General features: G+C 46.3%; 1 protein-coding gene across 17 annotated transcripts in view; it reads left to right on the top strand.

Moving 5' to 3' along the window:
- CCDC57 (coiled-coil domain containing 57) overlaps positions 1 to 22,153 on the top strand; it is a 107,989-nt gene that overhangs the window by 71,663 nt on the left and 14,173 nt on the right. For 14 of the 17 annotated variants that reach the window (XM_033438804.2, XM_049702382.1, XM_049702383.1 and 11 more), the window contains 3 exons: positions 514 to 614; positions 4,935 to 5,054; positions 5,487 to 5,703. In XM_033438804.2, coding sequence (XP_033294695.2) covers positions 514 to 614; positions 4,935 to 5,054; positions 5,487 to 5,703 — 438 coding nt within the window. Of the gene's footprint in view, positions 1 to 513; positions 615 to 4,934; positions 5,055 to 5,486; positions 5,704 to 22,153 lie in introns of those variants that run through there. The other 3 variants (XM_049702395.1, XM_033438807.2, XR_007473644.1) reach the window with 2 other exon arrangements.

Raw genomic sequence — 22,153 nt, 5'->3', positions numbered from 1 at the left:
TAACAAGAATAGTGCAACTGAGAAGTTACAGTTGGTTGTTTCTGTGTCATGCAAAACAAAGTTAGTCCCCCACCCCCCACCCCCGGCAAAAAAAAGTTTTAGATAAAGTTAATCTAAGATGTTTACGCCTATTTTCAAAGAAGACTGCTGAAGCATTGATTACAAGAATAATCCTCAAGTGTATATACTTAAACTTTTGCTTCTTATTTTTCTCTGCTGCGGAGAGGGTATGTCTTTGGGTCTCTTAATGGATGGCTCATGACTGCCACTTTGAGAAGCTGCATAAGGGGTATGTGCTGCTGTGGAAGGCTTCTGTGTGTTCTGAAGTCTGCTGAAATGCTGGTGTGTGTTGTATAAGTCACAGGTGTCCACCCCCCAAGTTCTCTTGAAAGAGAAGTGACTTTGGTTTTGAAGAGGTACTTACTGTTCTTCTTGAGTATTTGAATTCACCACGAGAGAAACCCAAGTGACGTGCACACAGAGGACAAACCATTTCCCTCATCTCGTTTATAGGGAAGCTGCCTCATCACCCCCTTCCTACCCCTGAGGCCCAGGGTTCAGGTGAGGCACCTGATGCACGCTTGGGACCGTTGCAACCCCGTCTCACAACTCAGGTAACACTCCTTTACGTAAGAAACTTATTTCTAATAACTTTTTACTGATTGCTTAAATACTTCATTTCATAACAGAAACTTCAAAATACAGTAAACACAATTTAAAAAGTTTCCAACTTTTAGCATTTCAACATAGTTGCCAGTAACACATCAGTGTGTTTCCTGCTATTTTTCAAAATTACAAAGTATAATATATATATATATATGTTTTATTATATAGCTTTACCTACCTAGGTATTATTTTCTAAATCTTTACCAACATAATAGTTTAAAAAATGCATCTTTTAAAAATGTCTTATATTTGGAGCAATTTTAAATTTTTTAATCTATTTATCAGCCATTTATATTTCTTCTTTTGTGGGTTATTTATGCAAGTTTTTAGCTAATTTTTCTACTTGTGTGTTTGTATTTTTCTTGTTAGTTTGTAGGGGTTCTTTATGTGTTAAGGAAATTGTTCCTTCTCTGTTACACATGTTTCTCAAACTTGTCATTTGCCTTTTAATTTTTCTTTTTTTAAAAAATCCACAGATAACTTTTTTTTCATCTAATGAACCCTGTCAGTCTACTTTAAAGGTTTATTTCACTGTTTTCTGGCTTAGAGGTTTCTTTCTATATTTTGAGTTTAGGTAAATATTCACCTGTTTCTCTAGTTGTTCTATTTTACTAATTGTCATAGTACCCTGTAAGTAATTATCCTCCTTTTTCTCACTGATTTTGAATTGACATTTTTATCATGTACTGAAAATCTATACTCTTGCTTATGTTTGTGTTTAATTTTTTATTTTGAAATAACTTCAAATTTACACAAAGTTGCAAGAATAGCACATATACCCTTCACTTAGATTAACCAATTGTTAACTTTTTGCTACATTTGCTTTATCATTCTTTCTCTTCCCTCCCTCTGCTTCCTCCACATTTTAGAGAAATAGGTAGATCTAAGTTGCAGACATCGAGCCCCTGGATGTCAGAATACAAGGACACTCCCTGACATATAGCTGCAGTAAAATATAAATTATCAAAATCAGGAAACATAACATTAATGCAGTCCTAGAATTTAATACATATTCTGTGTTCAGATTTTGCCAGTCACCTCTTTTCAGCCATCCTCCTCCACCAAGCAGGCCGTCCAGGACCTGTGTGGCATGCAGCCCACGCGTGTATGTGCACATGTCTCCTTCAGCCTGGACGACTTCTCAGCCCTTCTTTGTCTTTCACAACATTGGCATTTTTGAGAAGTTAGGCCAGTGCTTGGTAGGTGATGGGCCTGATGCTGCAGCATTGTTAGGTTCGGGTTCTGCATTTACTTTCTGTACAGTTCCAGTGAATTGTCTGCTCCTGAGCAGGTGCTCTCCGGCTCTGAATCCCGTAGCTTCGTAATGTTTTAATAAGTTACAAATACATATAACAGCTTGCCCTTGTTTCTGTTCCTTTACAGAATGTTCTTGGTTGTTCTTTCCATTTATTCTCTGTTGGGTGGATATTGTTATTTATGTATTTATTTTTATTTTAAGTATTTTTAGACTTCTAAGATAAAAAGACTAATATAATGAAACCTGTGTGTACACCATCCAACTTAATAAGCAAAATGTTGTAAGTTAAAACCCCTTTGAGTGTTCTGCCCCCAATATCCATGGTCCCTTCAGACTTTCCCGAGCCTGGTGTTTCTCTCTCTCAGCAGATATTTAAAGAATCTGTGTAAATCACACCGAGCTGTGTGTACATCGTTCTGTACACATGCTCTCATTCAGCACTGTGTTTCTGATGTACACCGTTGGCCCTTGAACATCATGGGGGTTAGGGGCACGGACCCCCCACCAGTGGTCGAAAATCCACGTTTAACTTTACAGTCGTCCCTGTGTATCGGTGGTTCTGCATCCGTGGATTCAGCCAGCTATGGATCATGTAGTCCTGTACTGCATATTTATTGAAAAAACTCTGCATATGAGGGGACCTGCCCAGTTCAAACACATGTTGTTCAAGGGTCAACTGTGTATATGTTGGTACATGTAGCTTTAGTTCAGGAATTGGTAAACCTTTTCTGTAAAGGACCAAATAGTGAATATTCCGGCCTGTAAGGGCCAGAGTCTCTGTTGCAACTTCTCAACTCTGCGTTTGTCCTGAATGCCAGCACAGGAGATATGTAAACAGGCGGGCATGGATGTGCTCCAGTAAAAGTTTATGGACCTTGTAACTTTAATTTCATAATTTTCATGTCATGAAATATTTTTCTTCTTTTTTGATTTTTTTCAACTATTTAAAAATGTAAAAACTATTTTTAGCTCATAGGCTGTACCAAAAAATGTGGTGGGCAGGATTTGGTCTACAAGTTGTGCTTTGCCGACCCCAGGTCTAGACACAAGTTGGTGTATTTTCTTTCTATTTTGTGAATACACGAGCATTTACTTATCCATTCTTCTATTGATGGGCATTTAGGTCAGTTACCATTTCTTTGGTGTGAACATTGTTACAGATGTCCTCATGTGCAGAAGTTTCTCGGGCATGGACCTAGGATCAGAATTGCTGTGTTCTAGGCTGTGTACATTTTATCTTCCTTAGATACTGTTGAATGACACTGTCAAGTTGTTATACTGGCCTATACCTTCAGACAATGCATGAAGATCCTTTATAGTGTGTCACATATAGGTATTTCAGAGGTCAACAAAATATAGTCACCTGTTTTTGTTGCTATCAAAAATTTTTTAATAAATAGGCTTCGTTTTTCAGAGCAGTTTCAGATTCACAGCAAAATTGAGCAGAAAGTATAGAGAGTTCCCGTGTACCTCCTGCCCCGACAAGCGCACAGCCTCCCGTGTCATCAGCAACCCCCAACAAAGCGGTTAATTTGTTAGAATCAATGAGCCTGCCCTGACACGTCATCAGCACAGTCCACAGTTTACATCAGGGGTCACTCTTGGCACACTTTCTACGGGTTTGGACTAGTGTATAATGGCACATGCTCATTATTATAGCATCACACAGAGTAGTTTCATGGCCCTAAAACTCCTCTGTGCTCCACTATTCATCACCCGTAACCCCTGGCAACCACTGATCTTGTTCCTGTGTTCATGGTTTTGCCTTTTCCAGGATGTCACAGAGTTGGAATCAAACAACAAGTAGCCTTCTCAGATGGGCGTCCTTCCCTTAACAACATGCGTGTAAGGTTCCTCCATGTCTCTTCCTGGCTTGAGAGCTCATCTTTTTATTGATGAATAATTGTCTAATAGCTGTACCAGTCTGTTTCTCTTCAACATCCCTTTAAACTTACACTTTCCTACTGTTGCTGGTCATTTGGAACAGAGTTGACTTTTGTAAAATGATTTTGTAGCTATTAACTCTTCTGAACTGATTGATGCCAACACATGTGTCAGTATTTCTCTTTGCTTTTGTGTGTTGATGGACGTAGCATCTGGGGTAAGGACCGGGCTGCTTCCTTTTCTGGCCTCACACCATTCATCTTTTCTCACCCCACTGTCCTGGGCAGGACCCCACACAGCGTGGAGAAAAACTGGGTGGCTGACACCCACACATTTGTCCTGGTTTACAGAGAATGCTTTTCCCATTTTTTATCTTCAGGTAGTATGTTTGCTGTAGGCTTTAGTATTATGTTGAACCATACAAAATTGCCATTTTATGGGTCAAAAGTGGTCAGATACCAGCAATTTCATATAATTTGACCTAATACAGACTCTCCATCAGTTTAGATAAGTTTGTTTGTTTGTTTGTTTGTTTGTGGCTTGTGGGATCTGAAAGTTTAACTGAAAGTTAAAACGAAAATGTATGAGTGCATTACTTGGCTGAAAATCCAAAACTTAATTAAACTTGAGCAGGAGAAGCGGCAGCAGCAGGTGGCCCTCCGTGCAGGGCTCTGCACAGTCCCGGGCTTCGGTTCTCCTCGGTGACCCCTCCCGACTGCTTTTCCACAGGCTTCCCCTCAGAGGGAAGATGTTAGTGTTTAGGCTGCAGGGGGCCAGCTGTGCACTGAAGATGTGTCACAAACAAGAGCTGCAGGGCCCCTTGTGTGCCTGGCAGGGCCCAGGGTGCCCTCCCTGGGCACCACAGGAAGGTTGTGTGACTTTCCGGTGCTTGGTTGCCCTCGAGGGCGGGGAGGTACTTCGATTGCCATGATGAGGCCTGTTAAATTCGTCCTGGCCGGTGAACCCAAGCAGGTTCCCCACTTTGGCTTGTCACAGAGCCGAGTAAGTCCCTCATATCAGAAATTTGGGGAGAGCGTTTCTCCCTAATCTTGAGGGAAAACTCAGTAAGGTACCCCATCAATGACCCACGAACACTGAATTTCTTTTACTTAAATTTCCACGACAGGACTCTAAGAATGCCAAGAAAGAATGTTTCTCTGAACGCTCAGGAGAGAGCCAAGCCCGCTTGGCACAGACAGTCTGCAGAAGGGATGCTGAGCCAGGCTGCACAGCGGGGCCAGGGCTGGTACGCAGGATCCACCAGGGCCAGGTCTTCATGCCACATCCCGACCCAGGAAGCACCTGGAACTGGAGTGCTTCGTGTCAGAGAGGGTGGCCGTTGCCCAGAGTGACAGGACTTCACCTCAGGGCATTGGCCCTGGTCCCCAATCCCACCTCCCTCGCCTCCCTCGGGATTGTGTTTCATGTTTTTTTTTTTTAGCTGCACCGCGCAGCTTGTGGAATCTTAGTTCCCCGACCAGGGATTGAACCCGATTGAACCCGGGCCCTCGGCAGTGAACGCACAGAGTCCTAACCACTGGTTCGCCAGGGAATCCCCCATGTTTCATGTTTAAATGTCCAGAGCCCCTCCTCGGGCCACGTCCACTGTCTTATCACCCCAGGAGGGCAGGGAGAGAGGGTGGCTTTCAAGGATAATTCTCTTTTCTCTCTTTCACAGAGGCAACACAGAATCTCCACAGTGACTTGCAGATCAGCTCCTCAGAAAGAAAACCAGTCCCCAAAGCCACGCCTGGCTCAAGAATTCCAGGAGGAAAATGGCCACCACACCCAAAGGTCCTCATCACTTGCCAGCAGTTCCCTCCAGGACACATGGAAGTTACTGGACCTGGGATCCAGCCCTTCTGGCCTCACCTCCCAGGACGACTCGCCTCCAGGTAGGTGAAGACGTACATCCCCAGGCCGTTGCCCCATTGGTCTGGGTGCTGGCCATGAGGACAGCTGTGGTGGCCACTCGCAGGCTGACACACAGAGTGAGCACGGCGTTCTTCCTGCTGTGGTTAGGGAATCTGTAAATTCTGCAGTCCTGTCCTCTGATTTGGTGCCTGACCATCCCCCAGGGACAGAGGGTGTCTCCCAGCCCCGCGTCCAGCTGACCATGTCACCATGTCTACCCAGAGTAGAGCCCACAGGTCGCGAGGGTGGGGGCACTGTGGTCAGTCTGTGACTCGGGCAGGCGGGTGTTCTGTGTTCTGCTCAGCCTCACAAGGCCAGGGCAGCCCACGAAGTGCGTGTCCTCTGCCCCCGGGAAACTCGCTCACTGTGAGGTTCTCAGGAAAGTTCATTTGAAGGGCCACCTTTGGGGGAACTGCGTGAGACCAAGATATAGTAAGCAGGGTGGGCGGAGGGGAGGCTGTTTGAAGACCGGGGTTGGGGGAATGAACTTGGATCCCCTTCCGGATCAGCTCACAGCAAGCGCCCTCATTCTCGGCTCTCAGCCTCAATGCATGAATGCTTCCTGCTGTGCCCAATGTGCCAATGGGCATTTTCGATTATTTCCAATCTTTTGCCGTCACCAATAACGTTACAGTGAATTACCTTGTACATGCTGTAGCGCATGCATAAAAGCGTAAATGTAAATTCCCGGAGGGTGTATTGTTTTGTCCAAAGGTATGTGCATGTCCAGTTTGAGAAGATGTTAGTTGGGCTCCATCAGGTGGTACCAGTTCACACCCACCCAGCAAAGGCTGAGAGGGCATCTTTCCCCAGACCCTCTCCAGCAGTGTCATCGAACTATAATCTTTGCCAGTCTGTTAGGTGTCATTTTAATTCATATTTCTCCTGTTAGGAGGTTGTGCATCTTTTCACATGTTTGAGTCATTTCCTTTTCCTTTTCTTCAGTTCTCTGCCCATTTGTATACTGGGTTTATAATCTTTTTCTTATTGATTTGTATGAGCTTATTATATATAATGGAAATCAGACCTTTTCTGAGATATGAATTGCAAATATTTTCCCACAGTTTTTCATTTGTTTTTTGACTTTGCCTATGGTAGTTTTTGTCATGCACGTATTTTTTTATTTTTATGTAATTTAATTAATGTTCTTGTTTTTAATCCTTTCTGGGTTTTGTGCCATACTTGGGTTTTTTCCACTCCAAGATTGAAGATTATTCTGCCATGATGTCTTCTAATACAGTTATGGTTTCCTTTTTTCATAATTAAATCCAGGATCCATTTGGAATTTATCACTGTGTAGGTTATGAAATAGGAACCAAACTTTTTTTAACCCCAGGTGGCAATCCAAATGTCCCCACACCAGTTTTTTTTTAAATATTTATTTATTTATTGGCTGGGTCAGGTCTTAGTTGTGGCATGCAGAATCTTTTGTTGCAACACACGGGCTCTTTGTTGAGGTGCGTGGGCTTCTGTCTAGTTGTGGCACACGGGCTCCAGAGCACGTGGGCTCAGTAGTTGCAGCGCCTGGGCTTAGTTGCCCCGCAATATGTGGGATCTTAGTTCCCCAACCAGGGATGGAACCAGCGTCCCCTGCATCCTGTGACGTATTCTCAACCGCTGGACCACCAGGGAAGTCCACTCCCCATACCCGTTATTGAATAACTCACATTTCCCCACTTGTTTGAAATCCCGCTTTTACTATCATGTTAGATGTTCTGTGTGTACTTGAGTCTGGGTCTGGAGCTCTTGTTCTGTCCCTTGGTTCGGCAGTCCCCAGCCTTTCCACAGACAGGGGTGCAGATGGCTCAGGCGGTAATGTTAGCGAGGGGGAGCGGCAGATGAAGCTTTGCTGGCTCGCCCGCTGCTCACCTCCTGCTGTGCCGCCTGGTTCCCAACAGATCACGGATCAGTACCAGTCAGTGGCCCGGGAGTTGGGGACCTCTGCCTTGATTTATTGGTCTTGGTCTGTCCACGTGCAGTGCTGTTTGAATTGTTACTGCTTCCTGGTCCCTTGTAATGTCTACTGACTTAGGATCTCCAGTTATGCTTCTTTCTCAGAGTTTTCCTGGTAATTCTCATTTGTTTATTTATTTTTTTCCCATACAGTCTTTAGACCCAGCCCCAAAACTCTGTTGTGGCTTTTCTCAGGATTTGTTAAACCTGGGTTCTGCCCCTGGAAGGAGCCACATCCTCCCAGTGGTCCACATTCTGTCCCCTCTGGCGGCAGCATCGCCCCTGTGATGCCTCGAGTAGTCTCCTCAGATGCAGACTGGTCTGTTCTCCTCACAGCTCCCGCTTGAGCTCATTAATCTGAGAAGCTACTGCTTCAGTACATTTTAAATTCAGGAATGTTTTGCTGTATTTTTCATCAGCTCTATCGGAAGTTTTTGGTGAATGTTCATTGTCGTTTTGCTGGTTTCCTTCCTTCTTTTTTCTCGTAGCACTTTTGTTCCTTTGTTCCCCCTCATCTTTAAAAGAGGTGATTTTTCCTTGACCAGGTATTTGTAGGAAACTTATAAGGGAAATGAGGCCAGGGCCATTGTCCAGTCTAGCAGTTTTGTTGGTGGTTTTTAACTAAGTCCGGCCTTGACTTATCTCTGCCCGTTTTCACAAAGCCCAGCTTCTCTCCCCTCCCGCCCAGGCACGCTGCATCCAGGGGGTTGTGCTCCCACCTCCTGGCTCCTCCTGAGGCCTCCCACCGTGCCTGTCCTTCCACACACCCCTGCTCATTTCTACCGCCTTTGGCAGAACCACCATTTTTCCCATCTGGAATTTTATCTCTAGTTTTCATGAAAATTTTCTCTTTTGGGGGATGATTTACAGGAAGAGTAGGGGAGAAATGCTGACTCAATGATGCTTTCTTCAGGCCACACGTCCATCTTATTTCCTGATAAATGCACTTTCCTCCAGCTCTGCTTTGCTTTAGCAAAAAAACTGAGCAACTGTGCCCCACCCGTCCCTCACTAAAAAAAAATTCCAGAGTAGGTGTCGGGCCGAATAGTGAGTATTTTCGGCTTTGTGGCCCAATGGTCTCTCTTGCAACTACTCATCTCTGCCTGCAGCTCAAAAGCAGCCGCAGACAATGTGTAAGTGATCGGTGTGGCTGTGCACCAATAAAACTTTATTGACAAACACAGGCAGTAGTGATGCTGTTTCTCAAGCTGAGTATACAGGTTTCTGTTTTATTCTTTGTTTTATTTTTTAACAATTCTTTAAACGATACACGTATGTTATATGTGCTTGATGTAGTTTGGTATCTTTTATAATGAAAAGATTTTAGAGGGAGGGAGTGGTCAACTGGGTGGAATGCTGCAAAGAGGTCAGGGAAGGTCAGGGCAGAAAAGTGCTCTGCGTCACTATGGCCTTCTGGCTGTCTCAGTGGAGTGGTGGACTTGTCATCCAGCCTTCCCAGTTAAAGGGGCTGGAGAAGAACGGGTGGACAGCTTAGTCAAGATTTCTTGGGATTTCCCTGGTGGCGCAGTGGTTGAGAGTCCGCCTGCCAATGCAGAGGACACGGGTTCGTGCCCCGGTCTGGGAAGATCCCACATGCCGCAGAGCGGCTGGGCCCGTGAGCCATGGCCACTGAGCCTGCGCGTCCAGAGCCTGTGCTCTGCAACGGGAGAGGCCACAACAGTGAGAGGCCTGTGTACCGCAAAAAAAAAAAAAAAAAGATGTCTTGCTCTGAAAAGCAGCAGTTAAAATAGGGACTGGGGACTTCCCTGGTGATGCAGTGGTCAAGAATCCACCTGCCAACATAGGGGACACAGGTTCCAGCCCTGGTCTGGGAAGATCCCACATGCTGTGGAGCAACTAAGCCCATGCACCACAGCTACTGAGCCTGCGCTCTAGAGCCTGAGAGCCACAACTGCTGAGCCCGTGTGCCACAACTACTGAAGCCCACGCGCCTAGAGCCCATGCTCTGCAAAAAGAGAAGCCACCGCAATGAGAAGCCCACGCACTGCAACGAAGAGTAGCCCCTGCTCACCACAACTAGAGAAAGCCCATGTGCAGCAACGAAGACACAATGCAGCCAAAAATAAATAAACAAACAAATAAATAAATAAATTTACATTTAAAATACTTTTTAAAAAAGAGCGATATTGGAGGAAGTTGTGGAAGTGCAGCCTGTCTATATGCAGGTTGGGAAGATGGGCGAGATGTGATGCTTGTGGCTGGGGAGGAGGGCAAACCCAGGAGAGAAAGGGGTGGGGGGGCTCAAGGGACTGGGGTTTGATAGCACAGGTCAGAGGCAGGGAGGTGATGGGTAGCCAGAACTGGGAGCTTACTGGCCACACCTGACAAGCAAGCTGCCACAGCCTCACAGGCACCGGCAGGAGATGCGGAGAACTCGTCGCTCGCAGCACAGCAGGCAGCCAAGGGTCTCCTCAGTCCCTGTCCCACGGGCCAGGGCAAGAGTCTCAGCTGAGCGACCCCAAACGGGCAGAACCCAAATCTTTCATAGTGGGCTGCAGGCATATCTGCCCTTTGCCCCCGAGGGAGTCGTGCTGTCTTCTTCTGAGGCTGTTGGCCGTGGAAACACCCAGGCAGGAGAGTCAGGAGCAGAAGCCTTCATTGGCCTGAGGAGAACTGTCCCAACAGCAGGTCTGGTGGTGGGAAAACAGGTGCCGGTCGGTTCCCTTTATTTCCTCCTTTCAAGTATGAGGCAAAGCCATGGACTCTGAGAGGAGGAGGTGGAGGGAGAGGTAGAAAGAGAAGTGTGAAATGGTCGTCTGGTATATGAGGAAGCAGGGACAAGTAGTGGTGGATGGTGCCATCAGCCATGCAGGCCCCCGTGGATAGCAGGGCCTGGATCAGGGCGAGAACAGCCCGCTGGTGGCTGCAAACACGGCCCCCGGCAGTGGAATTGGCTTGGGGTGGAGGTGGGGATGGTTTGTATTAGTTTAAATGCTTTTGGCTACAAGTCACAGCACAGCCTGATGAAAGTAACATACGGGAGCTTCCCAACCTTTATCTCATCGTGGCACCCATAGAAAATCACACACGGTCACTGAATGAGGAGGAGAGAGCCAAGGTGGCCAGCATCATGGTAGCCTTCCCGACACACAGTGTGCATGCACAGCAGCAGGACACGCTGACCAAGAACTTGCATGTCAAGGCCGAGGTAAATGAGCTTACGGCTAGCTCCTCTGGGACTCTTTCCTCCTAAAGGTTCCAAGATGGCTGCAGCAGCTCCAAGCATCACGTCAGAAGGCCCAGAGATGGAAGGCATACTTCTCTCCTCCTGCTTTGGTTTCTTTTCATTGGAAAGGGAAATGTTTCCCCAGAGCTTCCAAATTCCCTTTTCCATCTCGCTGGCTGTCGGGGTCACATGGTGTCCCTTGACCAGTCACTGGGAGATTGTCTTAGACTCTGTGAACCTGCTGCCTGGAACTAAATGGTGTTGGGGTTCCTTGGCAAGAAAGCTGGGGAAGGGCTGTGCTGTGGGTGGGCCTGCAGCAGAGTCTGTGCAGGGGAAGGTGCTGAGACACCCATACAGAGGGGTTGAAGCTGCTACTTCTCAGCAGCACTTTGCAGTAAAAAGTAGGAATGATACATTGCTGCGGCTTTTGGTTCGCCCCGTGAAAGATTTGGTTGGGAAGAAAGGTTGAAATTAATGCAGTTTAGTTTTAAGTTCCCACAAAGCTTCTTTATGCTCTCCTTGTATCTTGAATATTTGAGCACGCATAACTGAACTACCTGTCTGGTATTTCTACTTTGTGTAAGAGTACTTTTTAAAACTTTATTGGTGACTTAAATGATAACCACAGCTCTGGTTAAGACGTAAGCCTGTTAGTATTTATGATAAAGGATTGCGTGGGCTTCAGTCCACAGTCAAGCAGTTTGGAAGCTCCATTCTGGAAGGTGGGATGTCTTGTCCTCTGCATTTTTTTTACATTTTTGGCGCATTTTGAGTAGCAAACTGTGAGACCTAGCAGTCATGAACTGAGTTAAAAGTGATAACGAGAGAGTTTAACAATTTGTGGCATCTGCATTAATAACATGAATAACTACGTGGTATTTCTCAGGATGGAGGGAGGTTTTCCTGCTGAAAGGCCACACTCCTCATGGTTTTGAGGTGGGGCCAGGGCCGCCCCTCCCACCTCTGCCCTGACCCCCCCCACGCCTGTCCCTGCCCCTCCTACTCATGCCCCGCCCCTCCTACCTTTGCCCCGCCCCTCCCTGACGTCCTCCCCCTTCCTCCCACATGCACACAGAGCTGCCGCTTTGCCGGCCTTACAGAGTCCTGCTGCAACCTGGTCTCAAGGCAGGGCCGCAGCCTGACATCCTCGGCCCCGCTGCACCCCAGATCCCAGGGCCACTATAACCCCCTCCTCCATCCTCCTGGATCTGTGGTTCGCAGGGTGTGGCCTCTCCATTCCCAGCCTCCTCTCACCCTAATTCTTGCTGCATCTGGACAGTACCCGGTCGGTCCCTCTTCTCCCCTCCCCTCCCCTCCCTTCCCCTCCTCCCCCCACTTCCTGGCAGCAGTGGCTCAAGGACTCCGACCCCATCTCCCCTCCTCCCCAGACACATTCAGCCCAGCTCCCTCCTGCACCTGTGGACTGTGGACACACCCCCACCCCATACCTGCGGACCGCTGACCCCTGTGCACGTGTGAGCACCCTCTACCTTCCTCTCCCCAGCACCTGCCTGTTCCTTGAATCCCTCCCTTGCTAAAGTTCACTCCCTACCTGGCTTTCTTCCCCCTTAGCACTAGCCTCCAGACCACGTGCTATTTTTCTCATTTATCTTGATTCTGTTCTGTCTGCTGGAAGAATGTAGGGGTGGGGGCATCTTCCTTGATCCTTGACCCCTGGCCAGCACAGACAGGTACACAATAGGTGCTCAATCAGGATGTGCAGGAAGATAACTGGGAAGAATGGGAGCCCAGCAAGGCCGTGGGACCGCAGCTCAAGGGTCTAGAGGCCCAGGAAGTGCATGTGATTAGAGCAACAACCAAGCGTTGTCTAAAAAGTTTAAGGTTTGAAAGACAGACTCTTCCTGGATGGAGTATTAAATATTATAAGGGCAGCTGTTTTCTCCAAATTGAAGTAACCAGTTAGTGTAACAAAATATGGACAGAGGGCTTCCCTGGTGGCGCAGTGGTTGGGAGTCCGCCTGCCGATGCAGGGGACGCGGGTTTGTGCCCCGGTCCGGGAAGATCCCACATGCCGCGGAGCGGCTGGGCCCGTGAGCCATGGCCGCTGAGCCTGCGCGTCCGGAGCCTGTGCTCCGCAACGGGAGAGACCACAACAGTGAGAGGCCCGCGTACCGCAAAAAATAAATAAATAAATAATAAATAAATAAATATGGACAGAGTTTCTCTTGAAGCTAAAATAAGTGGATTTTCAAGTTCTAGAGCAATAAAATGCATGGGGAAGGGGGAGTAGCAAGACCCAGCCTCATGGCTGGGTGGCAGGCACAGAGCAGAAACCCTTCCCCAGCACAGCCTGCAAATCAGAGCCCAGACACAGCAAGGTGGGGACACAGCATGCTTCCATCCTCACAGCCTGCACCCAGACTACACACTAAAACGCAGCCCAGGCGCAGTTAAATGCCTTAAAATCAAACCTAAAAATATGCAGAATTGGAACTATTTACAAATGACTAGAAGGTTATAACCTTAGATGTGACTTAAAAATCACAGATTTCTAAGGTATTCTTTCTTAACCTCAAAAATAACCCAACTAGAAAGATATTTTGAAGCAACATGACAAAGATCAGTCATATATAAATAACTCATCCAGGTTGACCAGAGGTACAGGGGCGGAAACACTCAGCCAGGGCAGTACCAGAAAATATGGATGTTTGACCTGTCAGCAAAGCAGCCCTTGGAGAGCTGATCCTGGGCCTAGAGGGGGCGGCCCAGCCGCTTGGCCTTCTTGGAGGGCATTTATTGGTGAATCTGCCCCAGGGGTGGTTGGGAGTCATCAGCCTCCCTAGTGTCCGTGCTGCATGTGCAGGCGGCCCAGGTTGGCATGACACGGCGCATCCACCAGAGCAGGGGGGCTCCAGACCTCGTCCAGCATGAGTGACACATCCTTGTGGCTAAGAAATAAACTAAAACAGCGCAGAGGGTTTTCAGTGAAAGTCAGTCTTCTCCGTTTCCGCTTCCCTGCCCACCTGGCCACCTGTCCCCTGCTCTTCTCCGGACACACTCTGCACTCCATGGCTACGGAAGCATGTATTTAAATGTGTGTGCGTATCCTCTTCCTGCTGTGTAAAGTGCTGTCTGCGGTGTTTCTCCATTTTGGTTGACACAGAGCTCACAGATCTTTTCAGTAGTTCAGTGGTCCTCTGCGTAAGTGCTTCCTTTCGCCTGTCTCACATTCACGGACACTCGGGTCGCTTGTAGTTTGCAGTACTTCAGCGAGTCTGCTGGTGTGGGTGGTTGCTTGTGGGAGTGTGTGGTCAGGTGAGTGTCTAGGAGTGAAATCGCTGGGTCAAAGGTGTGAGTGGTCTGAGCTCTGGGAGGTGTTACCAAATCGCCCTCAAAGAGTTGGTGCAATTCATGTTCATGGCCACAGGGTGTAAAGCGTCCTTCCTCACTCCAATACTGGTGGATTTTTCTCAAGCATTTTCTTTTTTTTGCCAGTCTGATAGGTGAAAATATGGGTTTTAATTTGCAGTTTTTAAATGATGGGTCAGATTAGCCATTTTATGTGTGGTTTGTATGTCGTTCAGGTTTGTACCCTTTTTTAAGGTGACTATGAAAGGTAGCAACAGAAGAAAATGCATGTTCGCTGTGGTCTTGAAGTCAGGACACAGAGGGTAGAAAAGTGCTCTAGAAGGGGCTGTGGCCCCTGCTCTGGGAAGAGGGCTGGGCGTGGGAGGCGGGGAGGGGCTGGACATGACTTTTACAAATAAATGCAGCCTGAATGGGTTTTTTAAAAGAGAGGAGTCCAGCTAGAAGCTAGTATTTGTTGAGTGCCCACCTGTGCTAATGCCTTAGTGCCAATGCCACTCCCACAGTAAACCAATGCCATCCAACCACTGGGTCCCGTTTTCAAAACAGGACGCCTCACCGCCCAAGGCCGGAGTTCCCAAGTCCCAACCCTCATTCCACCCCCTGGAGTCCCAGAGGAAAGAGGCCTGACCTCATCCTCAGGGCAGAAGGTCAGGAGGGGCCAAGGTTGTCCCTGGGGTCACACAGATAATGGGCAGAAGCTCCTGAGGAATGCAGCACTCCTTCAGAAAGAGAGGCACCTGCCCGGCCCTGCCCTGGGGGCCGGACACACCTCCCCACATTTCAGTGTTCTGAGCATGGCCCAGCACCCCTGTGGCCTGGCTGGTGCTGGGGCTGGCATGGAGCGAGGTCCCTAGGTTTCTGCTGTGGGGTCTGAGAAGGTCCTGAGCAGTCCGGCTGTGTACCCTGCTTTCTCCTGGGTGGAGACTCTTCCCCTGGGTGCTCCCCACCCACTGAGGATGAGGGAGTGAAAGGGGATAAAGTTTTCAAAGGGTACAATGTTAGTGTTGAGGTTTTTTTCTTTAAATTTTTATTCTTCTGAAAATCATATTAGTTCCTCCTGAAATTAAAATTTTTTCCTTTAACGAGGGTTGCATAAGATTTTAAGATGGAGCATGCATGAGCCTGTTAACTGGTTGCTAATCCAAAGTTATTTTTAAGCCCTGTATAGTGAGAACATTTCTGTGCAGATCTCACTGTAGAGATGACACCTAAGTCATAGTTGCCAGGCTGTTCTGAGGATCCAGGAAGCCAACAAACAACCACCACCTGTTCTCAGCCCAGTGCTTGCTCACATAGTGCCCGGTATCGCCATTAGCCCGGATCGCACTCTGCCCGCCACAATGGATTCCTCTCCCAGCAGCTCCTGGAGGCCAGGGCTCGACATTCAGATGAAGAAACCCAGGCCCAGAGTTGCTAGGCTACTTGCCCAAGGTCACATAGCCCCCAGTTCGTGGACCAGGACCTGGCTGAGAAGGGTCCGAGACACCAGAGCCCCGGGCACCAGGCAGCAGGTGGCTGAGTGACGGCGGCAGAGCCGTGCGGGCTGCAGGGCGGTGCTCGCTGGAGGGGGTTGGTGGCCCGGCCATCTGGCCTGTCCGGCGGGGGCAGTTGGTGACTCCACTCCGTGGCTGCCCCTCCATGGCAGTGTGGCAGTGTGGCTCCAGCAGTTTTTTAAGATGATAGAAATCTTGTTTTTTATATAGAATGTATCAGTTTTTGAATATTGGCAACTAATTTAAAAATCAAAGTAGGGCCAAATTGCAGCTCCGTCTGTGAGCTACAGACCCCTGGGAGCCAGATCCAGCCATGCCTAGTGGTACATGGTCTGTGTGGCCTCCAGCTCCAGGGAACTTGCTCCAGCAAAGCACCTTCTCAGACCGGGAATAAAATGACTGCCAGGTAAACTGAGATTCTCCTATTCTGAGAGTCACACATGATTGACTGCAGAGCAAACGTGCCAAGTCCCCCAGTCTCGTCTTCGTGGTTAGTGGGCCATTCTGCAGGGTGTCACCAGCCTATGAATAGGGCTAAGTGGGCCCCCAGGACACCAGCTCACCCTGGTCTTGTGTGTTTTTGAGTGAAGACTGTTCCGGACCTTCCCTGAAGGACGCTTGGACTCAGAAACAGCATTTGGGGCCAATCTCTGAAGGCAGATTGTGATTCAGCCACGGCTCTGCCGGCCCAGCTGTGCTCTGAGGACGTAGATACGTACTCTCAACACAGGACCTTAGAGCCACCTAGTCTGCACGCCCTCAAGACCAGGAGTATCACCATCTGGCCTCCCCACACATGCTTTGTGTTTCTCAGTAAACCTAGGGGCTGAGCACAGGAGAGCAGATTCAGATGCCCCGGTGCTGCATTGAGTGAAAGATGGAAGGAGCAGCCGCTTGTGGTTGGACCTGTGATAAGAAAAGGTGAAATCTCACCTCAGAGAACAGTCTGTGATTCCAGGGTAAACACACCTGGAATATTACATTCTCTTCTCCCCATCTGTGGTCCTCAGACCTGTGTGCAAACCGAAGAATTCTCCTTGGGTCTGAGACTCTGTCCTAGAAGGTGGGCACCAGGCTCCTGGTGCGTCGCAGTGAGATGGCAGACCCAGCTCGGAGACTGGCGAGCCTGACCCATGGGGAGGGAGGCCAGCATGAGCCTGGGGAGGGCCCGTCCTCCACACCAGACACGTGTGAGGGTGGAACACGAGCCATCAGAAAAGCTCAGCCCACACTCTCAGCAGCCACTGTCGCAGCGGCCTCTTGGGGTGGATGGTAATGGGAACTGCCCAAGGGAGCACAGCCAGAGGCTCACTGAGCAACGTGACCAGAACTGTTCCAGGATCCGGGGGGACGAAGGGGTCCTGCCCTGTTTTGCCAGCATCACGTTTGTCCTTTTGGCTCTGCCCATTACTACTCTGAAGATGGGACTGAAAGAGAGCCAGGTTCACCAGCGTGCACCCCCTGTCAGCATCCTCTGTAACTGCAGCCAAAGAAATCTAAGAACCAGTGTTCTGGTCAAAGGAGGGAGCAGTGCAGTATCTTGAATTAGGTGAGCAACTCCAGCTTCCTGCCTTTACTGATTATTATAACCTGAGACATTTTGGGAAGTACAGAGTATCCTCTAAACTTTTTGAGAAACAGATAGTCAAATAGATCTTTGTTAGCTATTTTCTTGAAGTTGTTATGATGAAACAACTTTTCCTGCCACTTAGGAAAACACTTGTGTTGAAATAACTTTTAAAACACAGTAAATACTTCAAGATAGAGCCAAATCCGCTTATACTTTAGTGATGTTTATTCTGGGGCCACAGCATGACCAGCAGTCCCTCCTGCTTCTGGCCAGGCTAAGGACTAGACATTAACATCCCTCCATAAACAAAATATATGGAACAACTGTTTTCAGACACTGGAAAATAAATAGCACAGGAGTGTGCTTCTTGAAAGAAGGGAAACAAATGAGGCACCTTTCTGGTTCCCCTGGATTTCTGCTGCAGGCACAGGGAGGGGAACACCAGGCAGGGTTCAGTGCCTTCCTGGGTGGAGGAAACAGGAATTGCAGTTTGGGGAGGCAGAGGGGCTGGAAGTTGCAGGGAAGAGTCCAGAGAAGCAGGGGGAGGGATATGCAGAAGAGACCTCCAGAAGTCTGAATAGGGATTGTCTTGAGTCCTTACTGTGTACTAGCCCATAGATGTACAGAATAAAACTGCACAAACCCAGGCAAAGGAAAGACAGCTTATAAGCGCAACCATTTCCAGAGCTCTCATGGGGTGGGTAGATATTCAAGCTCCAGCCTTCATTCAGTGGATACCCAGAGAAGTTACACCTTGGTCGTAGAGCTCACTGTCTCTGAAGTGCAGGCCCATCTAGACTTACTTTAGAAAAGCTTAAAAACAATCTTTGAAATGACCAAATGAGGAACCTAACTGCCTACAAAACAAAGCCCAACACTCTAAAAAAAAAAGTCAAAATTTCAACACAATACTTAAAATGTCCAACAGCCAGTTAAAAATTATAAGATTTTTGAAGAAACAGGAAAATGTGATCCAAAGCCAAGAGGAAAACCATTCAATAGAAAGAGGTCCAGAAATGACAGAAATGAGGAAACAAGCAAAGACGTTAAAAGGACTGTTACGACTATTTTCAGGTATTTAAAGGAAAATATGTACATAATGAGAAGAACTGAAAATATAAAAAAGAACCAAACAAAACTTCGAGATGAAAAATACAATATTTGATAAAGAAAATACATTGGATGGGATTAACAGTAGAATAGAGATGGCAGAAGAAAAAACAGGGAACTTGAAGACATAGCAATAGAATCGACCCAAAATGACACACAGAAAGAAAACATGGGGGATGGAAAACAGCCCCAGCAACCTGGAAGATAGCATCCATTAGTCTTAACAGAGAGGAGAGAAAGATGGGCAGAAAAAGTGTTTAAAGAAATAATGACTTTTTTTTCTAAATTTGACGAAAACTCTTAACTCACAGATCTGAGAAATTTGTCTACCCCAAGCATCAGGATAGACACATGGGCACAAATGCAACCCAGGGAATATCATAATCAAGTTTCTGAAAATCAGTGATAAAGTAAAATCTTAAAAGCAGTCAAAGAAAAATAAAAGACACATTATATGGAGATGAATGAAGATAAAAATTATGACAGGCTTCTCTTCAGAAACTGTACGTGCCAGAAGACAAGGGATCATTGTCTCTAAGCCAAAAGAAAAAGGAGCTGCCGAAATAGAATTCTATACCTAGCAGAAGTATCCTTCAAAAATGCAGGCAAAATAAAAACGTTCACAGACAAACAAATCAGATAGAATTAATCACCAACCGACCTATGCTACAAGAACTAGTAAAGGATGTTCTTCAGGCAAAGGAAATGACAGCACATGAAAACTGGGGTCATCAGAAATATAGAGACAGCAGGGTGGGTTTGTGGGTAAACGACAGAGATAGCCTTGTGTTTTTCTTTGAAAGATCACTGGCTGTTTAAAGCACACATGATAGCAGTGTACGATGGGGTTTGTGATACATGTACAAGTAAAATGTATGACAAAATGGCATAAATGGTGGGAAAGGGAAAAGGAAGTACACTCCTGTAGGGCTCTCATACGTGAAGTTGTATAATATTACTTCAGCGTAGAATGTAATAAGTTAAAAATGCATAAACCATAGTGCAACCATTCAAAAACAAACAAACGAAACCCACAAAGAAGTATAGCTAATAGAGCAGTAGTGGAGATATTGATAAAATGGGATAAAAAACATAAATTCAAAAGTAGGCAGGAAGGGACTTCCCTGGTGGTGCAGTGGTTAAGAATCTGCCTTCCAATGCAGGGGACGCAGGTTCTATCCCCAGTCAGGGAACTAGATCCCACATGCATACCGCAACCAGGAGTTCGCATGCCACAAGTAAGGAGCCCACGAGCTGCAACTAAGGAGCCCACAAGCTGCAACTAAGGAGCCCATGAGTCACGGCTAAGGAGCCCGCCTGCTGCAACTAAGACCCAGAGCAACCAAAATAAATAAATTAAATTAAAAAAAAAAATCTTGGGGCTTCCCCAGTGGCACAGTGGTTGAGAATCCGCCTGCCAATGCAGGGGACACAGGTTCGATCCCTGGTCCGGGAAGATCCCACATGCCGCGGAGCAACTAAGCTCGTGTGCTACAACTACTGAGCCTGTGCTCTAGAGCCTGTGAGCCACAACTACTGAGCCCACATGCCGCAACTACTGAAGCCTGCGCGCCTAGAGCCCGTGCTCCACAATGAGAGAAGCCACTGCAATGAGAAGCCTGCACACCGCAACAAAGAGTAGCCCCCGCTCACCACAACTAGAGAAAGCCCACGTGCAGCAACGAAGACCCAACACGGCCAAAAATAAATAAATAAAATTAAAAAAAAAAATCTTCACAGAAACATCCAGATTAACGTTTGACCACAGATCTGGACACTGTGGCCCAGCTAAGTTGATACATAACATTAAACATTAAAAAAAAAAGAAGTCAATTAATCAGGAAGATATAACAATCCTAAGTGTGTATGCTCCTCATAAGAGAGCTTTAAAACACATGAAGTGAAAACTCACAGGAATGAAAAGAGATACAGACACATCCATAATTACAAGTGGAGAGTTCAGTGCTTCTCTATCAGTAATTGATAGGGCAAGTAGACAGAAAATCATTGGGGATAGAAAAGACTTGTACCTCACTATTAACCACCATGACCTAACTGACATGTTTAGACCACTCTGGACAATAACAGCAGAATATACAATCTTTTCAGGTACACATGGAACAGTCAACAAACTAGACCATATATTGGGCCATAAAAACCGGTCTCAGTAAATTTAAGAGGATTAGAATCATACAGAATATGTTTCCTGACCACAGAGGAATTCCACTGGAAATCAATAACAGAAAGATATCTAGAAAAAGTTCCAAAAATTTTGAACATAGAACACTTCTAAATAATCCATTGATCAACAAAGAAATCACAAAGGAGTGCTTAGAAATTTATACCTTTAAATTCTTACATTAGAAAAGCACATTGGTCTGAAATCAGTGATCTCTACACCTTCACCTTAAGAAGCTAGAAAAATAAGGGACTTACCTGGTGGTCAAGTGGTTAGGACTCCGCACTTCCACTGCAGGGGGGCATGGGTTCAATCCCTGGTTGGGGAACTAAGATCCCACATGCCGTGTGGCATGGCCAAAAGAAAAAAAGAAGATAATAATAGAATAATAAGAACGACTACATGCCAATAGTTTCACAAATTAAGTTAGATAAAATTGGCAAGTTCTCTGAAAGACCCAAGTTACCAAAAACTGATTCAAGAAGAAATAGAAACGTGAATATGCCCGTATTTATTTAAGCACTTGAATGTTTAACTTAAAACCTTCCCACAAAGAAAACTCCAGGCCAGGTGGCTTCACTGGTGAAGTCTATAAAACATTTAAGAAAGAAATAATATTAATTCCACCCAAACTCATTTTCAAAAAACAAAGGATGAAAGAAGATATTCAATTCATTTTATGACACCAGCACTACCCTGACACCAAGACCAGACAAAGACATTACAGGAAGAGAAAACTCTGGGCCAATATCCTTAATGAATATAGACCAAAAAATCCTTACTAGAGTATCAAATCCAATGATATGTGAAAAGCATAGCACATCCTGACCCAGTGGGTGTTATCTCAGCAATGACAGGTTGGTATAACATTAAAACATCAATATGCTATATTAACAGATTAAAAAAGGAAAACCATATATGTCTCAATAAATACAGAAAAAGTATTTAACAAAATTGAACATCCACTCATGATTTTTTAAACCCTCAGCAAATTAGGAATAGAAGGGAACTTGTTCACCCTGATAAAGGGAATCTATGAAAAACCTGCAGCTAGTATTTCACTTGGTGGTGAAAGGCTGATCCCACTTTCACACTTGCATTCCACAGTGTGCTAGTAGTCCTAGTCATGTAAAAAAGCAGGGAGGCTGGACATACAGAATGCAAAAGAAGAAGTAAAACTGTTTCATCCACACACTGCATTATCTAGTACATAACAATTGTAAATAACCTACCAAAAAAAAACCTACTAGACCTAAAGAGTGACTTTAGCAAAGGCCCAGGATATGAGATCAATATACCAAATCCATTATATATCTAGCAATGAAAAACTGGAAATTGCAATAAAAATACCATTAACAATAGCATCCAAAACCATGAAATACTTAGGGACATACTAAACCAAACACCTGTACACTGAAAAAAAAATCATTGCAGAGAAAATTAAGACCCAAATAATGGAGATATAGCATATTCATGGATCAGAAGACTCAATGTTAAGATGTCATTCCTTGCAAAATGTATCTATAGATTTAACACAATCTGAATTAAAATCCCAGCAGGCTTTTAAAATTGAAATTTAAAATTTACATGGAAATGCAAAAGATACAGA

This window comes from Orcinus orca, chromosome 19 (assembly GCF_937001465.1).
Source record: "Orcinus orca chromosome 19, mOrcOrc1.1, whole genome shotgun sequence".
NCBI lineage: Eukaryota > Metazoa > Chordata > Mammalia > Artiodactyla > Delphinidae > Orcinus > Orcinus orca.
Note: the sequence above shows the minus strand (reverse complement) of the source record. Positions and strands in the feature narration are given on the sequence as shown.